This window comes from Vulpes lagopus, chromosome 14, assembly GCF_018345385.1.
Source record: "Vulpes lagopus strain Blue_001 chromosome 14, ASM1834538v1, whole genome shotgun sequence".
In the NCBI taxonomy this organism is placed as follows: Eukaryota; Metazoa; Chordata; class Mammalia; order Carnivora; family Canidae; genus Vulpes; species Vulpes lagopus.
In genome coordinates this window covers 9,306,317-9,323,990 of record NC_054837.1, presented here as the reverse complement: position 1 = coordinate 9,323,990, position 17,674 = coordinate 9,306,317, and the positions used below count along the sequence as shown (strand labels likewise).

General features: G+C 61.3%; 1 protein-coding gene across 2 annotated transcripts; it reads left to right on the top strand.

Moving 5' to 3' along the window:
* The first annotated feature begins 69 nt into the window (after positions 1-69).
* On the top strand, positions 70-17,265 carry LZTR1 (leucine zipper like transcription regulator 1). Of its 2 annotated transcripts, none has more exons than XM_041728749.1 (21): positions 70-393; positions 891-953; positions 3,838-3,894; positions 5,602-5,681; positions 6,103-6,211; positions 6,720-6,803; positions 7,819-7,876; positions 8,622-8,761; positions 10,712-10,913; positions 11,287-11,442; positions 11,559-11,669; positions 11,916-12,008; positions 12,179-12,274; positions 12,356-12,521; positions 12,719-12,888; positions 13,373-13,484; positions 14,274-14,400; positions 14,488-14,637; positions 15,300-15,405; positions 15,493-15,573; positions 15,792-17,265. In XM_041728749.1, exons 1-21 carry the CDS (start codon positions 194-196, stop codon positions 15,906-15,908), a joined length of 2,478 nt encoding a protein of 825 aa, XP_041584683.1. In that variant the 5' UTR covers positions 70-193; the 3' UTR covers positions 15,909-17,265. The 2 variants fall into 2 exon arrangements, with proteins under 2 accessions (XP_041584683.1, XP_041584682.1); XM_041728748.1 differs by having other exon boundaries at positions 78-393; positions 13,328-13,484.
* Positions 17,266-17,674: the final 409 nt, after the last annotated feature.

Sequence of the window (17,674 nt, the reverse complement as noted above, 5' to 3'; positions counted from 1 at the left end):
CGGGGGTGGAGCCGGCCCGCGGACTCACGAGGAGCGCTCAGCTTGCCGGGAGGGGCGGGCGGCCGAGCGGCGCAGGCCGGAAGTGTGGCGCGGTCGGCGCAGGGCTCGCCGGGAAATGTAGTCCCTCGGGGGCGGCCCGGGGCGGTGGCTGCACGTCCCGCGGACCGGGTTGCTGGTCAGGCGTGGACCCGGGATGGCTGGGCCGGGGGGCTCGGGAGGCCCGATCGGGGCCGGGGCCCTGGCGGGCAGCGCACGGTCCAAGGTAGCCCCGAGCGTGGACTTTGACCACAGCTGCTCTGACAGTGTTGAGTACCTGACACTCAACTTCGGGCCCTTCGAGACAGTGCATCGTTGGCGGCGCCTCCCGCCCTGCGACGAGTTCGTGGGGGCCCGGTACGGCGGAGTTGAGGGGGTCTTGGGGACCGGGAGTGTCTGGGAGGTCCCGGGGAGGGGCCCAGGGGCGAGGCCAGGGCGTGGAGTCCAGCCCTGGGTCCTGGCAGTGGGGGGTGGGGAGGAAGTGATGGTGCCCAGGAAGATGTCTGGAGCGGAGGGGGTGTGCAGAGGGCGTCTCGGGGCGGGGTGGGGCCCCGGGCAGGTACTAGAGCCAAGTGGTGTTGGTGGGTCTGGAGCTGGGGTCCCAGCAGCTCTGCAGTGAGGCCCGGAGTCCAGAGAGCCCCCCCCCCCCCCCCCCCCCCCCCCCCCCCCCCGGCAATATCAGGGGTCTGTATACAGGGTCCTGGGGTACTGGTGGAATTTAGGGACCTCTATCCGTCTTAGCAGTCGAGAGGTGTTACCTAATTTCTGCGGCAGCCCGCGTGCTTAGCCTCATTCCTTGGGCGCCCCCAGGAGGGTCCTGACCTCACTGCCGCCCACCCATTCTTTCTTTCCAGGCGCAGCAAGCACACAGTGGTGGCCTATAAAGATGCCATCTATGTATTTGGTGGAGACAATGGGTGAGTGAGTATGCATCAGGGTGTTAGAACCGGGGGAGGGAGAAACATGGTGGTTCCCACCGGGTTGGTGAAGCATTCAGCCTCAGTTTCTCCATGTGAGGTTCCCTCCCTCCCTCAGAACAGCGTTCACTGGGTAACACATGATGGGACACAGAAATGTGCCTCTTGTTCTGAATGAGTGGACACAGCCTTGAAAGAAATACATCCGCCCTGGCCGCCACCCTCACCTGGCACTTCTCCTTCTCTGCAGTTCTCTTTGGACTTTATCCACGTGCTCACATGGCAGCATTTAGAGGGCACAGTTTTTTGTTTGTTTGTTTTGTTTTTAAATTTCCCATATTTTCCACCTTTTTGCAAAGGTGTTCCCACATTGCCATAAATTCCTGGGAAACAACTTTCCTGATGTTTTGTTGGTGGACACACTTCTATCCCACGAACTGTTCTTAAGTGGTGGCTGGTCTCCTTTGGTTAAAGATAATGGCTGAGGTAAACCTTTGGTTTGTGTGACTGCTTCCTTCTGGTGGTGTTCCCCTAAGACCCATTCCCAGAGGGAAAGAGCTCTTATCACGGGCTAGGCCATGTTAAGTACGGGGCGTGGGCATAGCAGACATGCTTGGAGAGAAGGGGTCTGGTCTGGGCAGAGAAGCCTTCCTGGAGGGGTTGATGACCTGAAAGATAAGTTAGAGTGAGTCAGGTAAAAGAGAGTGTTCCAGGCAGAAGGACCAGCATGGGCAATGGCCCGGAGATTGGGGGATGCAGAATGGCACCAGGCCTAGAGTCTGGACAGGGCTTCCCTCCGGCATTCATTCATTGATGTGGTTCAGGAAAGGCCAGGGATGCCCACCAGGGCTCTGGGAGGCTTGGGAGCCTGCTAGACGTGGGGCTGAAGCTTGAAGCTTGATCTGGATAGACCGAGCTCAGTTCAAATTAGAGCTTTGTGACTCTGGGCTCCGGTTGGTGGCTTAAATCTCCTCCTCTGTATAGGGGGTGCCCGCATGCTCTGCTTTTGCAGTGTGCTCCTCAGGGTCAGTGAGCACAAAGCTGGGAAGGGCTCAAGACAGAGGTCTGGCTGTCCTGCGGATGCAGTGTTTGCACATGACCGATTTCTGCCCATGAGTCCATCCCTGCCTCTCAACCACAGGGCTTGGCCTGAAGCCCAAAAAGGGCTGGCCTCTGATCGGTTCTGCAGCCTTGGTCTTTCAGGACTCCCTGGGGGTGAGGGAGCTGACTTGGAGGTGTTGGGGTACACAGGACCCCACAAGGACCTGCAGACCAACAGTGTGGTCTCCTTGGGCATGGCCTCTGGTCTCCAGCCTGTCTCCCCAATAGCTTCTTTCCCCATGAGCGGCCAGAGGGACCCATTTGAAGATGCAAGTCTCAGTGTGTTCCTCCTCAGCACATAGCCCTGGGGACTCCCCTCCCTCTGAGTACAAGCCCAAGCTGTCCTGGCAGTCCGTAAGACCCTTTACGCTTGCGCCCGCCCTGCGTTTCTGCCTTTGTTTTGCACGGCACTGGGCTACACCCCTGTCTTGCTGTGTTCTGAGTGAACCAAGCATCTCCTGCTCATGCCCTGGTGCTGGCTGTTCCCTCCTTCCCGCCCTTCCTGCCTCTCTTCTGAATTTACTGTGAGTGAGGCCCTCCCGGCCACCTGGACCAGCTGTTGGCCCTCCCCTCCCCTTCTGCACCTCTTGCCGGCCCCATGGTAAGAGCACCGATCCCACAGATACCCTCAGAGTTATCTCAGAACACACAGATGTTTATGTGTCTCCTCCATGAGGGGTGGACCTGTACCTGCCACACAGACAATTCAATAAATGTGGGTCATGTGAAAGAATGAAATAGGAAGAGGCATCTGCCTACAGATGCTCCCTGCTGCCTTAATGACAATCCCCCCCAAACCAGACAAGGCCTGGTGTCCAGCCCAGAGCAGGAAGTGGGAACATCCCTCCCAGAGTTCTGTAGCAGGTAGAGTTGGCATGGCAACTGTGTAGCAACCAGCAGAAATAATTTGCTACAATGTGGCACCAAGAAACAGGGTACAGATTTGTCTCACCCTGGTTGCAATTTTGTAGAGATCCACTGGGTGCAGAGAAAGACAGCTTCGTACAGCGTCTGGGAGGGGGGAGGAAAAGAGGGAGGAAGGAGCAGATGGGAGAAGGGAGAAATTATGGTCACATCTCGGCTTCCCAGCTCCTGGCTGCATGGCTGCATGGCTGCATGGCCTTCGGCAGGCCCTTTATGTCCCGGGCCCCTTCCTCTTCTGCAAAGCAGGTGGAGCCCCTGGTGCAGACTGAGGGAAGAGTAGAGGGCGGTGCCCTGTATAGGCCTGGCATGCAGGGGGTGCTGGGCTCCTGTTGGCTGACTCCCTTCTTCCTTCTTACTGACTGACAAGGGCTGAGTGGAAACATGCAGGTCCTGCTAGGTGGTCACTGGACTTGTTTTCCATTTGATTGTATCTTTAATGTGGTTACATTGGCTTTGCAACAGGGAGGTGGAAGGAAGATCAGAGAGGAGGAAAGGGCCTCCCCTGAGATCTGGGAAGCTCTGCATTTTGGTGGCACAACCTCAGGAAAGGAGGCTCTGAGATGTGGGACTGGGAGTGGGAGTTGGGGTTCTGGAGCCTGCCTTGGTGTGAGTCCTCAGGGCCACCTGCTGGGTGGCCAGGGTCATGCTTTGGACCCGACTGCAGGCAGGCCAGTCCCACGTACCTTGCAGCCCTGGTACCAGCACCAGCTGGGGAGCTTCCTCTGTGGTCACCTCTCTGGTCCTTCGGGCATCAGCTGGCTGCCTCGCCCTGGCCAAGTCCCCACAACGGTCCCCACCCCTGGGCTGCAGTGTCCGATCGGCCCAGGACCGACCCCACCTGTCCCTGGCTGTCTTTCAGGAAGACCATGCTCAATGACCTCCTGCGGTTCGACGTGAAGGACTGCTCCTGGTGCAGGTAGGTGGCCTCGGAGCCCTAAGCACCTTCTTCCCCCTAGAAATCGGTAGCACTGTGCCAGGCCCCAACCACCAGCGGAGTCATGCTGGGGAAAGCTAGAGAGAAGTTTCGAGGAGGAGAAAACAGTGGCCCTTAGTGTTCCTCTCTCTCTCCTGGGTTCCTTCTCCAGTCCCAACTTTGATTATTCTGAATCCTGTTAATTACAGACATCTGTTTCATTGGTTGCAAGTCCTCAAATTCTGCCTCCGGAGAGCCCTTCCATCACTAGGCCTGTCTCCTGGGCCAGGGGCTGCTATGGGAGGTGACACAGGGTGGGGGGGCGTCGGCTTGTGGGTCCTTCCAGGACCGACCCTGTGCTGCTGTAGGATGCTGCCCACGGGCTGACAGCACTGGCTCTCCTCCCCTCCGTGCCCCTGTGGGGCCCATCCTCTGCTTGGAGACCCCACATGGGTAGTGGGCAGCATGCAAGCCCTGGCTGCCTCCTGCAGATGGCCCTCCCAGCTGTGTGGCCTTGGCCAAGACACCTGCCCTCTCTGCTCATGGCATACATGTACCCATCGGCTCCAGTCTGCAGCCTGCCCAGGGGGTAGCTCTCAGCTGAGGGGGAGAAAAGGGATCCCAGGATTAGGAGACACTGGGCTTCCTCCTGAGCTCTCCCATCTGCTCGTGCAGGAGTACAGACCCATCCAGCCACCTGGCTGCCACGCTTTGCACAGGAGCTCTGGTGTAGCCCTCAGTCCCCCGAGTCCCCTCTGTGGTGGGGTCTCACCGCCCCTCTTTGGTGAAGGAGGACATCCAGGCCCAGGACCCACACCCTCCAAGCCTGGCAAATCAGGGTGGCATCATTGTGCACCACCCACCTTCTGCTCAGGAGACCTCCGTAGCTCTGGGATCACGAGAGAAGTTTTTGTGTTGTTCGTCTCACCCTGGGTTTCATAACATAGCCCATAGTTATGGATCAATTTTAAAAATCACCCTACAAACTGTACAATCCTTTACTAACGATTGCTTAAGGATAAAACTCTGAAAAGGAGCAGCCCCAGGAAAGCAGTATAAAGGGGTTTTTAACTCACTAAGTCAAGTGTGTGGCTGACCCCTGCGGATGGAAGCCAGTGCCGCCATGAAAGGACAAGGATAGCTGATCCCGGAGTAGCCGGAAGACCTAGTCACTCTCTACTGTTTAGTTCAAAAAGCAGGTGTCATAAGATACCTACCACATGACTCCACTTAGAAAATTACTCAGAGACATAAATACACATAGGAAAGGTGTGTGGAGGGGTGACCTAAAGGTATGGATGGTGGTTTCTGGCAAAGGGATTATATGGAAGTCTCAGTGCTGGTTTTGTGTTTTTTCCTTATCAGCAACTGTTGTTAAAAGTTTCTATAATGAGGGGGCGCCTGGGTGGCTCAGTTGGTTAGCATCCGACTCTTGGTCTCAGCTCAGGTCTTGATCTCAGGGTCATGAGTTCCAGCCCCATGTTAGGTTCCACGCTGGGCCCACATGGAGCCTACTAAAAACAAACAAACAAACAAACAAAATAAAGGTTTTAAAAAAACCTTTTCTTTTTTTAAGTTTGTCTAATGAGATAAGTATTGTCTACCAGATGCAAATATAAAAGGAATCCTGGGCGGGGGTGGGCTGCCGGTGTGGCGTGGACTGCACAGCTGAGCCCCGCTGACACCCGCTGTCCCGTTTCCCCCCACCAGGGCCTTCACCACTGGCACCCCACCAGCCCCCCGCTACCACCACTCGGCCGTTGTCTACGGAAGCAGCATGTTTGTCTTTGGTGAGCTGCCTCTCATCTCCTGGGTGCCGTGCCCTCTTCGGGGCTCCAGCTCCCCTGTCCCGCCACCAGGCCTGGGGCTCCCGTGCTGTGCATGGCCAGCCTCTGTCCCGCCTTGTCCTCTGCCAGAGTCCTCTGAGTTCCTGCACTGGGCCGGGGGCCCCTCAAGGGGCTCATTCCCTCATTGTCCCGATCTCACGGGGTGACTGCTCGGGAAGGTGGCTCTCCTCCCTCCTCTGTCACTCTGCCAGGGGCAGGGGCAGGAGTCTGTTCACTTCTGTGTCCCCAGAGCCTAGCACAGAGTCAGGCACGCGGTAGGTGCTCCCTGAGGCTTAGGGAGGGAGTCCCGGAATACATCTTAAGTGAGGCTGGATTCTGCTCTCCCTGCATTTGGGTGTGATGGTTTCTCGCTCTCTCTACCCAGGGGGCTACACTGGGGACATTTATTCCAATTCTAACCTGAAGAATAAAAACGACCTTTTTGAATATAAGTTTGCAACTGGCCAGTGGACAGAGTGGAAAATTGAAGGACGGTGAGAGACTTTGCTGAAACCTTTGGGGGCTGTCCTGATGGCTACGGTGCTGGGTTGCTGGTGGCAGCTGGCCTGCGATCTGGGCCCTGTAGCATTACAGGAGAGCCCGAGGCTCAGGGAGGCCTGAGTCGTGCTCATTCCCAGCTGTGACTGTCTGAGGCCTCCTCCCTGCTCTTGGATTCCCTGCTCTCAGAGAGCAGAGGAGCCCCGGTGCACTGATGGGCCCTTCTCTGGTCCTGTTTTGCCAGGACCCTCCCTCTCCCTTGACTCTGATATTTCTGTGTTGACTGGGAGAGGCCTTTACCCTGGGGACATGGGACATCTGAATTCCTCATCCCACTGCCCCGCCTCAGGAGCCCAGCCTCATGACCCCCAGCTGGCATCCCCAGAGCCCTGGTGTTGGCAGATGTAGGCATGGCAACCCTGGGGTCCTGGCCCGCCGCTTGGGGCTGTGAAGCTCGGGTCTGTGCTGGGTGGCCTCACTCCTCACCCCCTCCCCGTGCTGCAGGTTGCCAGTCGCTAGGTCTGCCCATGGCGCCACGGTGTACAGCGACAAGCTGTGGATCTTTGCTGGCTATGACGGCAATGCCAGGTAGGTGGTGCCCGTGCACCGGCCTCTGGGCAGCCCTGTAAGTGTACCGAGGGGGGCCTTCCTGGCATGGGAAGGCTCAGGCTGGGGGTTTCTCAGGAGGGTAATGTTGTGGACAGGAGTGAGGGGAGGGTGGGATGGAGGTGGAGGGGAGCTGAGTGGAGCTCCCACCCAACCCCACAGCCCTGAGGCCCCTCCTGGGGGCATCCGAGGGGGCAGCAAGCCTGGCCCATTTTTGTGCCGCTGTCTCAGAGTGTGCTGGTCTCCACGGCAATAGGTGGCCTAGCTGGTGTCAGAGCTGGGGGAGGGGGGTGTGCGTCTGAATTGCCCAGGTGAAAATACTCAAGCTCAAGGTGAGCAGGTGGTGGCAGCAGGGCTCAGACCCGGCCCCTCCTCTCTGGACGACAACATGGGGTTCCTGCCTACGTAGCAGGGACTGGATCTACCGCCTTCCTATAGAAAATTGGCTTCGCTGCATTTTTCTGGTTACAAAAGTAGCATGTGCTCATTCCCTAAGATCTCAGCATTATAGAAACTCCAAGGGGTGGGGCGCCTGGCTGGCTCAGGTCTTGGAGCTGTGAGTTTGAGCTAAGTGTTGGATATAGAGATTACAAAAAAAAAGAAAAAAACAAAAAAACAAAAAAAAAGAAGCAGCAGCTCCAAGAGGTGGCAATGTTAGTGGTGGTTTCTGGGAGCTTTGCCTCTGAAGTCCTCTCTAAGCCCCAGGGGTGAGCCGAGTGAGACTGACCCTGCCACACTGGTGAGACATTGTGAATGATGGTGCGTGTCCCTGGGCGGGGAGCTGGGGGCCCACATAGCAAGGGTTCAGTGCAGCCCCCTACCCTGAACCTCCCACCTCATGGCTGCTCCCCAGGCCCCGATCAGAGTCCTGCATGATGTGTCGTTCCCTGGAGCCGTCCCTCCTGGCTGGGCCTAGCCCACCCTGCCACCATTCCCAGCTGTGGAGATCCTGACACTTGTCCCTCTATGCCCCCCCTCACCCCCCGTCCTAATGCAGGTTGAATGACATGTGGACCATTGGCCTCCAAGACCGGGAGCTCACATGCTGGGAGGAGGTGAGGGGCACAGGGAGAGGCAATCGGGGGGCAGGGGAGGCCAGGAGGTAAGGGGCACAGGGCGGGGGGCTGGGGTGGGCGGGGGTAGGAGCTGCTTTCTCCCCCTTTGTGGAGGCCAGGCCTCACCGTCCCTGCTGACTTCCTGCCCAATTCCAGCCGCACTGACCTAGTACTGGCGAAAGGCTCTGGGACGCCTGGGTAGCTCAGGGGTTGGGCGTCTGCCTTTGGCTCAGGTTGTGACCCCGGGGTCCTGGGATCGAGTCCTGCATCGGGCTCCCCACAGTGAGCCTGCTTTCTCCCTCTGTGTCTCTCATGAATAATGAATAAAACATAAATAAATAAATAAATAAATAAATAAATAAATAAATAAATAAAGGTTCTGTGGCTCAGATGGCAGCTGGTCCTGGTGACTGGTGCAGCCTGGGTACTTGTGATTTGAGCACAACGAGCTCAGCCTGCTGGCGGGTGTCCTGCTAGCTGCCGTTTCTGGCCAGTCGATCTGACTGCCCTGCCGTCTTTCCCCTGGGGTGTCTTTCCCTGGTGGTGAGGATTCTTAGCCTCCACTGTTAAAAACTGGGCCCATTTTTAGGTGGGTGAGGTGGGACTTTAAGCTGTTCTCCAGGAATCAATCTCTGAAACCTCATTTACAGAAGTTTCAAGAATGAAAGTAAGTCCGAGTTCAGCAGTGTAAGTCTGAGCCCTGCGCCCGGCCCGGGCCTGTGGCTGAGCTTCCTCCCTATCTCAGGTGGCCCAGAGCGGCGAGATCCCGCCCTCCTGCTGCAACTTCCCGGTGGCCGTGTGCCGCGACAAGATGTTTGTGTTCTCAGGGCAGAGCGGAGCCAAGATAACCAACAACCTCTTCCAGTTTGAATTCAAGGACAAGACGTGAGTGCCCTGGTGGTGGGACGCATGGTGTGGAGCGGTCCTCTGGGCTCCTGGCGCAGCAGGAGCTGCCCTTCCAAAGCGGGGAGATGCGGGCACCCCCATGCAGACCGTGCAGGCCGGGCCCCTCTCTCTGCCCAGTGCGAAGGATGGCTCCTGCCCTGCGGATGGCCTGGTCGGTGCCACCGGTAACAGATGTGGCCAGCGTAGAGCTCATATGATGCAGAAGACTGGAGGGGTGCTCAGGACCTGAGAGCATCCAGCCTATGCCATCCTTGGCTGCTGGCCAGCCCTCGTGATGGGGACTGAGCCCTGGAGGTGGCACAGGCAGGGCATTGGCTCTGGGAGTGAATGGAGGGGATGGAACAGGGAGCTTCTGCTGGTCATAGAGGCTTGGAGAGGGGACTTGGAGCTGCCCTGAGGGCCAGTGGTGTCGGCTGGGAAGGAGAAAGGTCAGGACATCCCAGGCAGGGGGAGTCCTGCTGACACCCGCCCAGGCCTCCTGTCTCGGGCTGGCCGGGCCTGAGAGAAGAGCCATACCGCACACAGGCCTGTGTCTCTGTCCTGGCCTCGGTGCTCACGGGGGGGGGGGGGGGGGGGGGGGGGGGGGGGGGGCCAGTAAAGATGGCTCAGAGCCAGTAGGAAGAGACCTGGAGAGGTGAGGGATGTTGGAAGCAGAGGCCAGGTGTGCCCAGATGTGGGGAGGGGGAGGGGCAGACACGCAATCTCTGGCCAGGTGGAAGGTGGCTAATCTGTGCAGGGTTCTCGGGGAGGTGCCCGTACTGGGGGAGACACAGGGCCCGGGGGCTGCCCGGGGGTGTGGGGGCTCAGGAAGGTGCATTGACGGAGTGGAGGGCTGCAGCGTGAGGGACCCAGGCCAGAGCCGGGGGCAGAGCTGCAGCTTGGGGCAGAGTGGACAGGGGTAGGAAGAAAATCAGGGGCAGTCTGGCCACAGGTAGCAGCTCAGGCCAGGTGTCAGGAGACCACAGTGGCCCCTGGCAGCAGAGGAGCCCCAGGCGGCGGGGTCAGTGTGGTGCCACCTTCCTCAGGCTGGCCTGCTTCCAGCCCCCCAGACAGCCACCTGCCCAACATCATGCCTGTGCCCTTTGCTCCCCCGCCCCCAGAGGTGGAAACAAACACCCTGGCCTTCTCTAGGCCGTGCGTAGGTGCGTGCTATGGGCCTTGCACGGGTGCCACCCCCAATGACGGCACACAGAGGTTGCTGCTCTGAGGTGCTTAGTACTGAGGTCTCCTACAGAGCACCTCCACCTTACCCCACCCCCAGATGGGCAGTCAGTGCCCCTGCCTTCTGGAGATGGGCTTTGCCCAGGCAGGTCTCCTGCGTACTGAACACCGCCCCCCCCCCCCCCCCCGCCCCAGTAGCAGGGGCAGCAGGGCACCCCAGTGAGCCCAGCATGTGCCGGGTACAGGGGGCAGCATGGAGCCAAATGGCATGCCTGCCTAACCAGGATCCTGTGGGTGTCAAAGAGAGGATGTGCTGGGAGGTGTTGGGAAGTCCTGGGAGGGTAGAGACTGTAGGAGCAGCATTGGAAGGGGGGGGTCCTGGTAGTTCCCGGGAGTGAGGACTTGGCTATGGGGACCATCCCACATGGCAGAGAGTGGATATGCCTCCATTCCCCCGAGAGTGGGATTGCATCACGGTACAGAGGCCACCCCTCCTGCCTGCTTTATGGCTGGGGGGCAGAAAGGGGTTCAGGCAGGACCCCATGGTGGGCTGAGTGCACCCAGGCCGAGCAGCTACCAGAGTGAAAGGGGATGAGGGGCGCTGGGTGGATGCGCTGCAGACCCTCCTTGGAGCCAGCTGTTCTTCCTGGGGGCTGCAGGGCTCTCCCCTGCCCAGGCCTGCTGTTGGAAGGCCTCAGAACCCGGGTGGAGGCCGTGGGGGCGCAGGACCCCCCACCCTAGCACCGGTTCACTGTCACATGCCCCCAGGTGGACCCGCATCCCCACCGAGCACCTGCTTCGAGGCTCCCCACCGCCCCCCCAGCGGCGCTATGGGCACACCATGGTGGCCTTTGACCGCCACCTCTACGTGTTTGGGGGCGCAGCAGACAACACGCTGCCTAATGAGCTGCACTGCTATGATGTGGACTTCCAGACCTGGGAGGTGGTCCAGCCCAGCTCGGACAGCGAGGTGAGTGCTGCCGGGCTGCGGTGCCCAGGGGGGCCAGGGGGGCCCAAGGGCTCCTGACTCACCTGCTCCCACTGCCCTGCCACTCCTCACGGCCTCAGAGGGCCCAGGGCTCCGCACAGCCAGCAGGAGCCAGGCCAGGATGAGTAAGGCCCGAGGCCCTGGGCCCCTGTGCTCCGTCCTTGCTGCCTGCGGGCTCTCAGCATTTCCGTTCGCATCACGTCTGCACGGAGCTGGGGGTGCTCTCCCAGGCCGCGCGGCCCGACTGCAGCCCGGCCCGGCCCACACCATGCACAGCCCCGGCTCCGGGTCAGGGTCAGCAGGAGCTCGGCGCCGGCCCCGCTGACCGTCCCACCCGCCTGCCTCTCCCCTCCAGGTCGGTGGGGCTGAGGTGCCCGAGCGAGCATCGGCGTCCGAGGAGGCGCCCGCGCTGCCCTCTGAGGAGCGGGGCGGCTTCAAGAAGTCCCGGGATGTGTTCGGCCTGGACTTCGGCACCAGCACGGCCAAGCAGCCCGGCCCGCCGGCCTCCGAGGTGAGGGGGGTGCCCGGCCTGCTCTGCATCGCCCCCGCTGCCGGGCCCTGAGGTCGGCCCCTCTCACAGAGGGGAGGCTGAGGCTCAGAGGAGTGCACATACCCCCTTCCGCCCAGCTGCCCAGCGGAAGGCTCTTCCACGCGGCTGCTGTGATCTCAGACGCCATGTACATCTTCGGGGGGACCGTGGACAACAACATCCGGAGCGGGGAGATGTACAGGTTCCAGGTGGGCAGGGGGCAGCCAGGGCGGATGGGCCCCGGATGATGGACACTGAGGCCCAGCGTGGCTGGAGGGCACCAGAGTCAGGGCTGCGTCTGCTGGGACTCTAGGCGGGGGCAGCGCAGGAACGTCAGTGCAGGCTGGGGGGTGGGCAGCCTCCGGGGCTCGCGGGGCTGGGGTGCTTGGCCCAGAGGAGGCCAGAGCCCGGGCCGGTGGTGGCTTCCCTTGCCAACACTGGGTGTCCTCTCGCAGTTCTCCTGTTACCCCAAGTGCACGCTGCATGAGGACTACGGGCGGCTGTGGGAGAGCCGCCAGTTCTGTGACGTGGAGTTTGTGCTGGGTGAGGTGGGTGCCCTCCCTCGGCCCGGCCTGCCCGCATGCTGCACAGTGGAGGCCGTGCCTCCCACTCCGGCCTGGAGGCCCCGACCCCTTCCCCTGGCCCTGGCCAGCTGGGCCTCCATCCCTGCCAGGACAAGGGTCCTGCGCTCCCCACTGAGGTGTCGCTATTGCTGCAGAAGGAGGAGTGTGTGCAGGGCCACGTGGCCATCGTCACGGCGCGGAGCCGCTGGCTGCGCAGGAAGATCGTGCAGGCGCGGGAGCGGCTGGGCCAGGTGAGGTGCCGCCCGGCCCCGTCCGGCCAGGGCAGCGGCGCCTGCGGACACACCCCTGAGCTCCCCTTTCTCTCCCTGCAGAAGCTAGAGGAGGAGGCGGGCCCGGCTCCCAGGGAGGTCCCTGCTGGGGCCGTGGGGGGGGCCCGGCCGCCCCTGCTGCGCGTGGCCATCCGCGAGGCCGAGGCCCGGCCCTTTGAGGTGCTCATGCAGTTCCTCTACACGGACAAGATCAAGTACCCGCGGAAAGGTGCGCTGGCGAGGGAGCCAGGTGGACGGGGTGAGGGGGCATCCCGAGGCTCAGGGGCCACAGCCTCACACACGCGCAGTGTGGTGGAGTTGCTGCCTAATGTCCTCCAGGATGGGAGCCCCCTCCTCCCTTCTGCCCTGTGCCGCACCTTCTCCCCCTCCCCACATACCTGAGGCTCAGGGAGCTCTTGGGCGCAGGCCACGTGGAGGACGTGCTGCTCATCATGGACGTGTACAAGTTGGCTCTGAGCTTCCAGCTGTGCCGCCTGGAGCAGCTGTGCCGCCAGTACATCGAGGCCTCTGTGGACCTGCAGAACGTGCTGGTTGTGTGTGAGAGCGCCGCCAGGCTGCAGCTGGGCCAGCTGAAGGTGCGGCCGGGGGTGTACTGCCCACCCGCCCTGCGCCACCAGCCCCCGTCTGCCGCCAGCCCCCCCAGGCCGCTGCCCTCCCTTGCCAGCCCCCGTCTGCCACCAGCCGCCTCCAGGCCGCTACCAGCCCCCACCCCGGGCCGCTGCTCTCTGCCATCAGCCCTCCGTCCGCTGCCAGCCCCCGACCCCAGGCCGCCGCCCTCCGCCGCCAGCCCCCCCCCAGGCCGCTGCCCTCCCCTGCCAGCCCCCACCTCGGGCTGCTGCCCTCTGCCACCAGCCCTCTGTCCACTGCCAGCCCCCCACCCCAGGCCACCGCTCTCTGCCACCAGATCCGCCCCCCTGTCCTCTGCTGCCAGCCCCGGCCCGCAAGCCATCCCAGCCCGGCTGCCTTCCCGGCCAAGGCCTGACCCTGCCTGCCTGCTCGGCTTGTGTGTCCCAGGAGCACTGCCTGAACTTCGTGGTGAAGGAGTCCCACTTCAACCAGGTGATCATGATGAAGGAGTTCGAGCGCCTCTCCTCCCCACTGATTGTGGAGATCGTTCGGCGGAAGCAGCAGCCGCCTCCCCGCGCCCCCTCAGAGCAGCCCATGGACATCGGTAGGGACCTCGTCCCCAGCCCTGAGGGCAGCAGACAGGGATGGCATTCATCTTGGGTGGAGACTTGGGAGCCGCCGAAGTACCTGCCTGGCCCTGTAGTGCTCCCCCTGTAGTGCTCCTGGGGCACAGGGGCATGGGCACTCAGTCCACTCGGGCTCCCTGGAAGGAAGAGGCCCCGACCCATGGGGTGTCCTGCCGGCTGTGTGGCTGAGGGCTGGAATCTCCTGAGCCCGCTTCTGAGGTGGGCACAGGGCCCCTGCCTGGCAAGGGGGGCCGCCCTGACCGACATCAGGTTTGAGGGTTTCCGTCCGGAGCAGCGTGCTCACAGTCGCTGAGCTGCTCTTCTAGGTGCGCCCACCCTTTGGGGTCTAGTGAGGGGTACGCGCAGTCCAGAGATTTCGGATGTTCCTGGTGCCTCCCTGTCCCCACCCAACCCGGGAAGGGACAGCACAGTCTCCATCCCCTGACTCCCTGGGGCCTGTGGTGCCTCTGGCCGTTGGCCTGGAGTGACATGTGGCAGGGCAGGGTGCTTGCCAGGCCCAGACGGGGCTTAAGCACCAGGGTGGGGAGGAGAGCTCACTGGGCTGAGTTGGGGAGATCAGACTCTGGGGGGCGGGTCAGAGTAGGGCTGCTGGCCTCTGGGAGGTTTTTTAGGGCAGCAATATGGGCAGATGAGCAAGAAGCGGTGCCTGTGGAACCCTGGGTCTGAATCAGATGGCTCAGAGTCTGCTGAGGGGCGGGAGGTGTCTGCTCAAGGTACCCCCCACTACCCCCTGGCCTCTCCACCAGGCACGTCTCTGATTCAGGACATGAAGGCGTACCTGGAGGGAGCAGGTGCGGAGTTCTGTGACATCACTCTGCTGCTGGATGGGCACCCGAGACCTGCCCACAAGGCCATCCTGGCCGCTCGCTCCAGGTGGGTGGGGGTGTGGTGGCAGGGAGGGCAGGCCCCAGCCCTGCCTGCACTTGCTGAGAGCCAGGACTCCACCGCCCCTGTCTGCAGCTACTTTGAGGCCATGTTCCGGTCCTTCATGCCGGAGGATGGCCAGGTGAACATCTCCATCGGGGAGATGGTGCCCAGCAGGCAGGCCTTTGAGTCCATGCTGCGCTACATCTACTACGGGGAGGTCAACATGCCGCCGGAGGACTCTCTGCATCCTTGCCCCCACCCCGGGGGGTGCTCCCGGGTCACCACTGGAGGTCCCAGGGCTCACCTTCCGCCGCTCTGGAGACTGGCAGGCTGGTCCTGGCTGGGCGCTCTCCCAAGGATTTTCTGGTCCCTGGTGCTCTCCCAGGGTTCACTGAAACAGCTGGTCGGCAGGCAGAGAGGGGCTCACAGCCAGGAGGGGTGGGTGGGTGCTTGACCCTCACGACCCTTGACTCCGCGCCCAGAGGAAGGGGTCAATCTGTGTGCTATGTGACAGGTGAGTAGATGGCCATGGAGTGATTCCTGGTCACATCGTTTGTTGGGGGTCTGAACTGGGTGCAAGATGTTTTTCAGGCCTCTGTGAGGCCATGGTTGGTTCTGGAAGTGTGCATATGGGTGTTTTCCTGGGAAAAGATTCCTGGGTTTTCGTTGGGTCTGGACTAGGGCCTTCAACCCCCTAAGTACTTCACTGTCCCTCGTAGAGAGCAAGTCAGTGTCCTGATTAGATCGGTCCCTGGCGTTGAGGTGGGTTTCCGGGTTCTGAGCAAGCAGCAGGCGGCTCAGGTTTTCTCCGCCCCTGCTGGGCCTGGGGCTCCAGCTGCACCCTCCCAGGGGAGATGGCGGGAGGACACGCTCCTCTGGGCAGCAGCTCCTTAACCAGTCCCCAGCTACCTGTTTGCGGCCCCCTACTATTACGGCTTCTACAACAACCGGCTGCAAGCGTACTGCAAGCAGAACCTGGAGATGAACGTGACCGTGCAGAACGTACTGCAGGTAGCTCACCTGGAGCCCGCGGGCCTCCCTGCACCTGGGCGGGTGGGTGAGAGATGCAGCAGTGCCTCAAGGAACCTGACGTTCCAGATCCTGGAGGCGGCCGACAAGACGCAGGCCCTGGACATGAAGCGGCACTGCCTGCACATCATCGTGCATCAGTTCACCAAGGTCAGGGCCCTCCCCACCCAGCACCTGCTGCCTGCCCTCTTCAGGGACCCCTTCCCCTCTGCATTGGCCTTGGCCAGGCTTGGGGGGCGGAAGTGTAGTCTGTCTCCCGCAGCAGACCCCGCTGGCCGCTTGGGGTGGCCATGCCCTGGCGTGGTTGAGCCCACCCTGGCCTCGCGGGGCTCCGGGTCTATCCTGTGCTGGCCCCTTGCCCCCCGCAGGTTTCCAAGCTGCCCACGCTGCGCTCACTGAGTCAGCAGCTGCTGCTCGACATCATAGACTCGCTGGCCTCCCACATCTCCGACAAGCAGTGCGCAGAGCTGGGCGCCGACATATGAGGGTGCACGTGGCACCAACCCCCTCCCCCCTGAGGAGCACGACCATGCCGGCCCCTGCCCCACCTGCCACAGATGATGCTGGCAACGCTGAGGCCTGAGGCAGAGTCGTCGGGCCTGCCAGCCACGGAGCAGGGGGCCCAGAGCCTCTGAAGGGAGAGGGGCCAGGGGGTTCTGAGCGCCCCCTTTCACTGCTGAGGACACACAGGTCCCATGGGGAGCAGATGGTGAGACAGGCCCCCAGGCAGGACCCTCTCCCCGGCTGGAGGTATGGGTGGGAAGGCAGGGCCCAGCAGTGGGAGCCCACCCAGCAGGGACTGTCCCTGGCTTGTCCATCTGGCCACTGATCCTACTGCCAAGGCCCGTCTGACCTGGGGGATACATAGTACCTCCTCACCTTCACTGAGGTTGCTGCAAGGGCCCCTATGATCACCCAGAGCTTGTGGGTGAGCAGATGGAATCGGACTCTGGGTGAGTTTTGGGGTGTGGAGGATCGTGAGTCAGTTCCTAGCCTGAGAGGTTAGCCATTCTGGCCTAGACTTGGCTTCCAGAAGGGTTGTAGGATTCTACCCCACTGTGAGCACATCAGGGGCCCCCAGCTGTGCCAGGAAGAAGTCAGGGGAGGTGCCCCCTAGGTCCCCGTCTGTTCCTAAGTATTTATTCTTTGTCCTAGACATGCCATTAAGACGACAGTAGTGCTAATCCACTACACACACCTCATGGGTATGGTCCCTCCCTGAGCGGAGGATTGATCATGTGGTCCAAGTGCTTGCGACCAGCCAGTCCTGTCCAGTTCTCCATGTCAGCAGCTCCCAGCCCCATCTGGGGTGACCCAGTCATGGGGAAGGGAGAGTGTGGTGGAAATCCAGGCTAGTCCCTTCCCTCCCAAGGGGAACCTTAAGGTCCCAAGGCTACCTTGCTCCTGCACTGCAGGCTCCTGCCTAGGCTGGGGCACTAAGGACTGGCCACTGCATCCTTCCCCTCCCCCAGCAGAAGGCCCTGTGAGCCCACCCTAACACAGAAAGCACTCTTCTGCCTCCTTTCTGGCACCAAGAACCCCAGGGACTCTTCTGTCCTGGCTACCAGTAAGCTACGTCTGGGGACATGGCACCTACCACTCCCCAGCCCTTCCTGAACACCGGCAGGTGTCGTGTATAAACAGATGGGAGCCCCAGTGGCAGGTGGGCACCCTCAGGCAAGGGGAGTCCATAAGGCCACAAGCTAGGAAATGACCTGGCACAAGATGAGCTTCTGGGGGCCTGGAAACTCCAGGAAGCATCTGCAAACCCTGCCCTACAGTGGACCCTGTAACCGGTCGCTTGATTCTCCTAAACATGAATAAATGAACTTACACACCGAGGACCCTGGAAAGCCAATTTCAGAACACTGCGTGGCACTTTCCAGGACTGGCGACAATTCTGCTATGCTCTAGGGGCTACAGTGGCCGAGGCCTAGCAGGGAGGCCACGTGTGCAAGTAAAACCACCCTGCACACCGAGCTGTTTGCCACAGTCACAGATGTGGGGAAGCCTACGTTCCAGTCAACTTGAAGAACTCAGGCTGAGGCCAGGATTGCTGCCCTTATGGCTGCCTCCAAGCTCCCCTACGTCTTCCCAGAGCTCTGGGGACTAGACCGGTCATTTCTGGGTGGGCCCTTACTACTTGCCAAGCCTATAGCACCCGATCAGAAATTGCCATCTTTGTCCGCTTTCTAGATGAGCCAGCCCGGTGGTGAGGGGGTGGCTGGTGTTCAGGTGCTGCACCCTACTG

Coding starts and splice junctions, on each gene's coding strand:
- LZTR1 (XM_041728748.1), top strand. CDS start 194: ATGGCTGGGCCGGGGGGCTCGGGAGGCCCGATCGGGGCCGGGGCCCTG. Junction 11,443..11,558: donor CCGGCCCGCCGGCCTCCGAG/GTGAGGGGGGTG, acceptor CCTTCCGCCCAG/CTGCCCAGCGGAAGGCTCTT. Junction 15,406..15,492: donor CCGTGCAGAACGTACTGCAG/GTAGCTCACCTG, acceptor CTGACGTTCCAG/ATCCTGGAGGCGGCCGACAA.